Source organism: Pecten maximus, chromosome 6 (genome assembly GCF_902652985.1).
Source record: "Pecten maximus chromosome 6, xPecMax1.1, whole genome shotgun sequence".
Classification (NCBI taxonomy): Eukaryota; Metazoa; Mollusca; class Bivalvia; order Pectinida; family Pectinidae; genus Pecten; species Pecten maximus.
In genome coordinates this window covers 19094825-19103276 of record NC_047020.1, presented here as the reverse complement: position 1 = coordinate 19103276, position 8452 = coordinate 19094825, and the positions used below count along the sequence as shown (strand labels likewise).

At 37.3% G+C, this 8452-nt stretch overlaps 1 protein-coding gene across 1 annotated transcript; it reads left to right on the top strand.

Annotated features, from left to right (window-relative positions):
• LOC117329153 (heat shock 70 kDa protein 12A-like) lies at window positions 1–8149 on the top strand (the record flags this gene model as incomplete). The annotated part of the gene is given in 5 exon segments (XM_033886902.1): window positions 1–395; window positions 1168–1386; window positions 5064–5211; window positions 5977–7030; window positions 7514–8149. Coding segments are annotated over 5 exon segments (1773 nt in total). The 3' UTR covers window positions 7530–8149.
• Window positions 8150–8452: the final 303 nt, after the last annotated feature.

Here is an 8452-nt window from a genome sequence, read left to right as displayed (position 1 = left end):
TCAGATAGAATCTGAAAATCAATAATTACGTTGTCCAGGTACAAACTGATGTAAATCGTATGAAGATTTGTATATTTTTACCTAGATCTTACAGCATCATGGCTTCCGCAAGAAAATACCTATTCGTGGCAGCTATAGACTTTGGTACCACCTACTCTGGGTATGCTTTCTCTAGTAAAGATGATTTCGATAACGAACCGCTGAAAATCAAGAGCAACGTTTGGAACTCTGGAACTTTGATGTCGTATAAGGCTCCAACGGCACTCCTCCTCAAACCGGATCAGACCATCTGCTCCTTCGGCTACGAGGCCGAGACTATGATGGCAGAGGATGGCACTTCTCTCAAAGATCATTTTTACTTCCACAGGTTTAAGATGGTACTCTACAATAATAAGGTAAATAGAACAAAAGGTAAGTACAGTGTATATTTATATACTTATTTCGACAACCATATTGGGATAGCCTGCGGTACAACCGATTCTAATACGTATTTATAATGAATCATTGTCTTTCCTTCCAACTTAAACAGTGACAATGTTTGCAACAGTTGCTTCCAGGAACATCTCGTGTGTATTGGAGTTTTCATAATTTCTTTGTATAAATATCTTAAATGTCAATGTATAAGTGGTGCCTTTTAAAGCATCTTTGGTTACAAATTAGCATTGCAAGGGGTAATTCATTAAAAGTAAGGGTTTTAGTGATACTAGTAGTACAAACGCGAATTATAGATATCCGTGAGGTTATTTTTTAATTGAATCAAATCAGATTATAATGTAGACTTGGTGTCGGGTATAAATTGTAGGATTAGGTACAATAACAAGGTGATAGTTACATCAGGAAAGTTTTAGTTACATGAGAAATGTTACAGTTTTGTTTACATGGTACCAGCTACGTGAAGACGGAACTAGTTACATTATGGCTGTAATATATAGTAACATAGTAACACAAATGACAAAGGAGGACAATTTTATTACTGGTTTCCTGACCGGGACTCGAACAGGGAAGATTGTACATGTAGTTACATGGGTATACTTTCATTTTGATATATGATATATTTTTATTCTCTCAGCTGCTGCAATTTACAGGTTAAATTTATTCATTAAATCTATGAGAAGGTACTGCATGCTCCCTTCTAAATATTTATCTATCCAATATGAGGATTTGTAGGGCCTACAACGCAACACGAAGATTAAGGACGAAACAGGAAAATCTCTGCCAGCCCTAGACGTATTCGGACACTCGATTGCCTTCCTGAATGGCCACCTGACGGACGCAATCAAGAAACAGTTTGGCAACATAATGGATGGTGACATCAAATACGTACTAACGGTACCCGCGATCTGGGACGATAACTCCAAGCAGTTTATGAGGGAAGCAGCACTCAAGGTAAGGTTTGAAGCTGGTGATCAAGATCCCGAACTGCACGTACCTGTGGGTCCCGACTGTACGTACCTGTGGGTCCCGAACTGTACGTACCCGTGGGTCCCGAACTGTACGTATCTGTTGGTCCCGACTGTACGTATCTGTTGGTCCCGACTGTACGTACCTGTGGGTCCCGAACTGTACGTACCTGTGGGTCCCGATCTGTACGGACCCGTGGGTCCCGAACTGTACGTACCTGTGGGTCCCAAACTGTACATGTACGTACCTGTGGGTCCTGCTCTGTACTTACCTGTGGGTCCCGAACTGTACGTACCTGTGGGTCCCGATCTGTGCGTACCGATGTGTCCCGAAATGTACGTACCGATGGGTCCCGATCTGTACATACCTGTGGGCCCCGATCTGTAATGTGAGCGGTGATTTTTAGAGTTACTATATAATAATATTATATTATGTACTTGTAGCCATAGTTCACTATCATCTTGTTTGAAACAACCTTTCATATTGACTGAATTATTTATTTTATCAGTCCTAGCAATAAACCGATTTACGTTGCTTTTGGTAATCGGATAGCAGAGATGCTTATGTTTTCTCAAAGGAAGGCTCCGTTAAAGAAGTTACAAATTGTTTGTTTAATTTAAATCAAAGGGGATGCGACACGGCCAGGAAATAATAAACCGATTGTAATGGATATTGACATGAATGATCTTTACATCACCACATGCCTTGTCGCAAAACAATACTATGTCTTTCCATGCTAATATTCTCGATATCTAACTTAGTCTTTTTGTAAACGGACAAGCAATAATTTCTAAATAAGGATGAAAAATGCAACAATTTATTTGATTATGGAGGAATAAAACATTGCCTCAAAGTTATATTATTGGCTCGACGTCCCTACTTGTACTGAGTAATGTACGTATACCTTTGTAAAGTACCGGAATTACCTTCACATGTGTTTAGCTAAATAAAATGTATTCTCAACGACAGCACTTGTTGTTTGATTTCGAGCATAAATCGCAACATGGTGTCAGAAGTGGGATAAGTGCAGTGACTTCCTGATAGTATAGATGAACAACAACACCGATCATGCCAGATGACAAAGTTCCAGGAACCAAGGAAGGAAGTTATAATACATATGTATAACTGTCGTGTTTGCTCTGTAGGGTCGTAACCAATACGGATAAGGATGCAGTACAGATCGATAAGTGCATTGATATACGCAATGGACATTCAAGCTGAAAATGATTTTAAGACATTAGTGTTTCAATTTCGCGGATGACGAGGGAAATATGACAAAATAATTGGAAATTTTAAGAATTATTTCATTCCTAAACGAAACCTAATCCATTTACGAACACCTGATGTAGAAAGGGGAGACAATCAACAAAGAAAAACAACCCATCCACTCAGCATCAGTATATTCTCATATAATAAACATTCGCACAATGAAAAGGAAGCCTACAGAACAACATCAAACCCACTGTACAATAATTACATTCGCATTGCCTAACCATTTTCGTCAATTTTGAAAACTAAACCAACAAACAAATTACCGTCTATTTTTTTCAAATGTCACGTGACAATATTCGCGAAAAGCATAAGTGATGCAGTCGGCCGCGATGTTTAGATCACAGGGGCTTGGCACGATTTTCCAAATGATAGTCTATATATATATGTATATAGTATCAAGGGTAGTAACTACAAAGAGGGGGAAGACGAACGTATTTAAAAAAAATATAATTTGTCGTATTCTGCGGGTCAAAAATCTTAGTGACACATACATTACCTTAAAGAGAAATGTTTTATCTTTCCAATGAGTGTTCGATGAACAAAATTGGCCAAGTATTATCCAAGTTATGACCTGACGAATTCGGAAATAGATGCCGAAATGGCTAGGTCGGAATCTCCCTGTCCGGTTGAATAGTCGCCTCGCCTCTAATGGGTACCTCAATAACCATTCAGAAATCGAAAAATCGACGCTTGCAGCGGTATACAGTAACCATAACTATGTCAATATAGGATGTTGGTTGGTTATGTTATCCGTCATGTGCCGTAGCCAATTCCATATTACATCACCGAGCTTACCGTCTTCAAAAACACCACCATCTTTCCCTTCATTCGGAACGCTTCTTGGCTGTACGACCACTGTAACGGCATAAACAAAATCACGAAAGGTTAGGGAAAGATGGCGGTGTTTTTGAAGACGGTAAGCTCGGTGATGTAATATGGAATTGGCTACGGCACATGACGGATAACATAACCAACCAACATCCTATATTGACATAGTTATGGTTACTGTATACCGCTGCAAGCGTCGATTTTTCGATTTCTGAATGGTTATTGAGGTACCCATTAGAGGCGAGGCGACTATTCAACCGGACAGGGAGATTCCGACCTAGCCATTTCGGCATCTATTTCCGAATTCGTCAGGTCATAACTTGGATAATACTTGGCCAATTTTGTTCATCGAACACTCATTGGAAAGATAAAACATTTCTCTTTAAGGTAATGTATGTGTCACTAAGATTTTTGACCCGCAGAATACGACAAATTATATTTTTTTTAAATACGTTCGTCTTCCCCCTCTTTGTAGTTACTACCCTTGATACTATATACATATATATATAGACTATCATTTGGAAAATCGTGCCAAGCCCCTGTGGTTTAGATGTGGAAACTGACCACGCACGAACCTGGGGTATTTTGAAGTGTCACTATATTAGGAGTGGACACACTGCTCGGAATTGCTATTTGGCGATAGCCTGTAACCTGAGAAAAGGCATTAGTTGACTTGACAATATGTGGAACACGAGGAACAAGCTGTTTTAAACAAGTTTCACGCTCTTTCATACTCAGTGACCGGGTCCAGTCTAGTTTGAGTTAACAGGGTGGTTTGTACTCGAGTGACACACATAACAATCAATACTTTGCAGAAATAGTAACGTTTTTATCTTTGAGCAGGGTTACAGCAAACGATAAAACTCTATATAAGCTAAATAATTTTGAATGGACTGAATGATAATGTAAGACATTCAAAATATGTTTTCACAAATTGAATATTATCGATGGTATGCTATTGTATTCTAATTTTGGTATTTAATTTATTATTCAAAAAGTAATTATTTTTATCTTTTTTTTTGTGACAATCTGCGTCCTTAATTAAGTAATTTAGTTACGTAATTAGTTAATTTAGCAAATACATCATCTACTAATTTGGGTTAAACGTATAGCCAAGAAAACCAACTTGGATGGAACATCGCAATGATTGGGAAGTGGTCTTCAAGGGTAAAGAATCTTCAGGCCGACCCCTATGAGAAATTAAAATTCAATGAAAATCCCAACTGTGTTCAGTAATGAAAATTAATACTACTAGAATTGTAAAACGAATTGCAGGTACATTGTTGCATTCGAATCTTTGTAGAATAGTGTATGTCTCTCAATGCCTCTAAATATATTGTTCCCGGGATTACTGGTTTATGTATTTACTGCTTTAGATAATAGAAGCTGGCCATGAAATTATTCTGAGTCAACAAAGGGAGGGACATAAGATAACATTTAGTAACTATGCAATTGGTCAATCATAAATAAACGTAAGCCAGTTAAACGGCGTTTATGTGGTAGGTAGGTAAAAGGCATGTAAATATGACAATATTCAAAGAGTACTGACTTTTTTAATTTAGGCTGGTATACTAGAAGAGCATCTGATGATAGCCTTAGAGCCGGAGGCAGCTTCAATCTATTGCCAACACATACCAGTGGAAAGGGCATCAAATAGCTTCTTAGAGAGCGCCAGAGCAGGCCTTGCCTACATGGTCGTCGATTTGGGAGGTACCGTCATAAATCTCTGCGTTATATGTGGATATAAATACAATATTCGATCATCATCAAAATACTCTGGACATTTTGGCAGGACATATCGCAAAAGATGCTTAACCTTTCCTTATTTATTTATTTTACCTTACTTATATATTTATTTCTATTTTCAAAGAATTATCCTACCGCCCCATGTTAATTATGTGTTTGATAAATTGCAAATAAAATGGTTTTTTTTTTATTTTGGCATATAAATGACGAATTACGCCAAGTAAGGTATTAAGCTGTTCAGTTACCTTCTGCTGCAAAACAATGTTATTCTACAAAATGTACTATCTATTTTATTGCTATTTTCTTTCTGAAAGATCGACATACGTCAGATCGAGAATAAGATAAAAGTGCTATGTGAAGAGGTAGAAATGTGGTGATTAAATACCGGGAAAAGAAAGTATGAAGAAAACCATTGATTACCGCGAGTTTTCTTGTCTTTGAGTTTAAATAACGTTACATACAATATTCTTAGGATATATTTTATTTCCACTTCCTTTATGATAAAGTGCTGACAACAATTTGATTAAAATCACAATATTAAATTCATCCACTTAAATAAACGTCACTTTTATTTCGACACATCCCTTTTGTTATCGACGTATTATGTCGTGATAACCACCTGGATCTCAACATTTTAATGACATATTCTACAATATCCTCTTTTTATTTTTCAATCAATGTACCTTTGTTTACATGTATAGATACAAGTTTAGTTGTTTTTTTTTAAAGGTGGCACATTAGACATCACAATCCATCAACGACAACCGGACAAGACGCTGAAGGAACTTCACGAAGCCACAGGAGGAGCTTTAGGGGGGAAATCGGTTGATGACGCGTTTGAAAAATTTGTAGAAGAAATAGTAGGACAAGAAAATATCCAACAGCTAAAGGAAACCAGTATGGATGATTATGTTCATCTTCTTCGAGAATTTGAAATGAAGAAACGACAGATTACTGAAATCAAACCTGAAAAAGTATCGATGTCAGTACCTTTCGCACTCGTGGAACTTCTGCAGAAAGACAAAAAAAGAAAAGGCATCGACAACGCTGTTAAGAACTCAAAGTTTTCCTCAAATGTAACGAGTGCACGTCAAAAACTACAAATACAGAACACAGAATTTAGAAAGTTTTTTCAACCAACAATTGACGGTATCATCAAGCACATGGAAGATATACTTTACGATGAAAAGTTCATGGATGTGAAATATATTTTAATGGTAGGTGGTTTTTCAGACTGTGTACTTGTACAGAATGCTATCCGTCATAGATTTACAGAGAAAGTGGTCATAGTCCCAGATGATGCCGGATTAGCCGTGTTGAAAGGTGCCGTTCTGTACGGACATCAACCAAGGTCTATTAGCAGCAGAGTGGCACGTTTCACGTACGGCATCCAGAGCTGGCCTGCATTCGATCCACGTAACCATCCAGCGGACAAGAAGATCGTTATCGATGGCGTTGCACGATGTCAGGACGTTTTCTTTAAGTACATAGAAATAGGGCAACAAGTTACACCTGGCCATGCGGAATCTCAGGTTTTCCAGGCTTTGAAACCAGACGAAGAGAGTTTAGAATGTTCTGTGTATGTATCTTCGAAAAGAGATCCTTTGTTTGTAGACGAGGAAGGGTGTCGGGAACTAGGTGTACTCAAAGTGCCTTTGGGTTCCAGTAGAAGGAGGGGACCAGCTGAGGTTGAGGAGACCCTGATATTTGGGGAGACTGAGCTCCACGTGCGTGCAAGGAACAGATCTACCGGGAAAATGTACGAGGCAAGCTTTGACCTTCTGTAAGTGTTAGCTTTACATCCGTCATCTACTTAAATGTTGTACAAATCCTGTCTAACAGACTAGAGGAATTTGACAGCGCGAATTGCTCTGCAAATATATGACTGTTAATGTCATTTACAATATGTTGGGATTGTAACCTACAAACACGTCTTTACAAAATTCCAAGTGTCTCTAAATAAAGCATTGGTGGAAAGAATCCATTGTGCATAGTAAGATGGCCTACACCTTGGTTGGACCTAACGTTTTCTTTCCAGACCTTGATTAATTGATTCGATTTAAACATATCTTTTTTTTTTTCCAGTCCAACAAATAATTTTTTGCACAAGTTACATGTATCACAACTTAGAAACGCCTTCTCCCAAGAATCACATTCTTCCATTTTATCCCGCTACAACTCAATCGCCTTTCAATGAAACAATTATCAATACACAAACGAAAGTTTACACAAAAAAATGTATAATCGTTTTCATTCTTCATTTCAGGGGCGAAGGTTTCTAGTGTGCATTTTAACTGAAGAAGTGCCAAATTTCCATGCGGTAGTTCCTCTAGACACTGAGGAATATTTGAGACTAAAGTTATGATACATATATGATCTGAATAGTCCTAACCAAATACAGAAGTACAACACAGGAGGCGTATCTTGCTGAAAAAGCTAGTGTACTACATTAAAGTATATTCAAAATGCTGAAAGGAATCGTGATATTGTGCACAGGCCATCGCAGTCCTTTAATGGTAGATTATTTCACAATGTCGGACTAATGCAAGGGGAAATTATTTTATTCCCATTACTTTTTTTTGTTATTGGTGAATGATTTTGAAAGCAGTTAAATTGAAAATACTGATGATTTATATATAATAATGTTGTCAGTGTCGTCAGGATTATATTGTTCTACACTGTTTTTGTTCCATATCGTTATTGTTTGATAATCTAGTCTCATCATCATCATCATCATCATCATCATCATTCTACGGTGAACATAATTTTCTTAGCAAACCAATTAAAATTAATCACTGTCAATATTGAATAACACAAAGCATACGTATCTTGCTTTTTGTATACTATGTAAGGCATGCTGTTTAAGTAGTAAAAGAAATAAATTGAATTGAATTGAATTGAATTGAATGACTCCATTTCGCACAAGTTGACGTCACAAATAAAATTGATCATTATCTAGACGTTAAAAAAATCACCATTCTGTGTCCTTTATTGCAAGAAAATGTAATTTGGTTGTAAGTGTTTGAAAACTTATAAACATATCACGACTCGATATTTTTGGCAAAATACAGAATCCCGTTTGAAGTTTTAACTAAATGTATTTTAACAAGAAGATATTTACATGACATGAATCCATTTTGGATTCAGAAAAGTTTCCGGACTACATGGCGACGCCATGCTAATGTACCGAGGGAAACCTGTGACA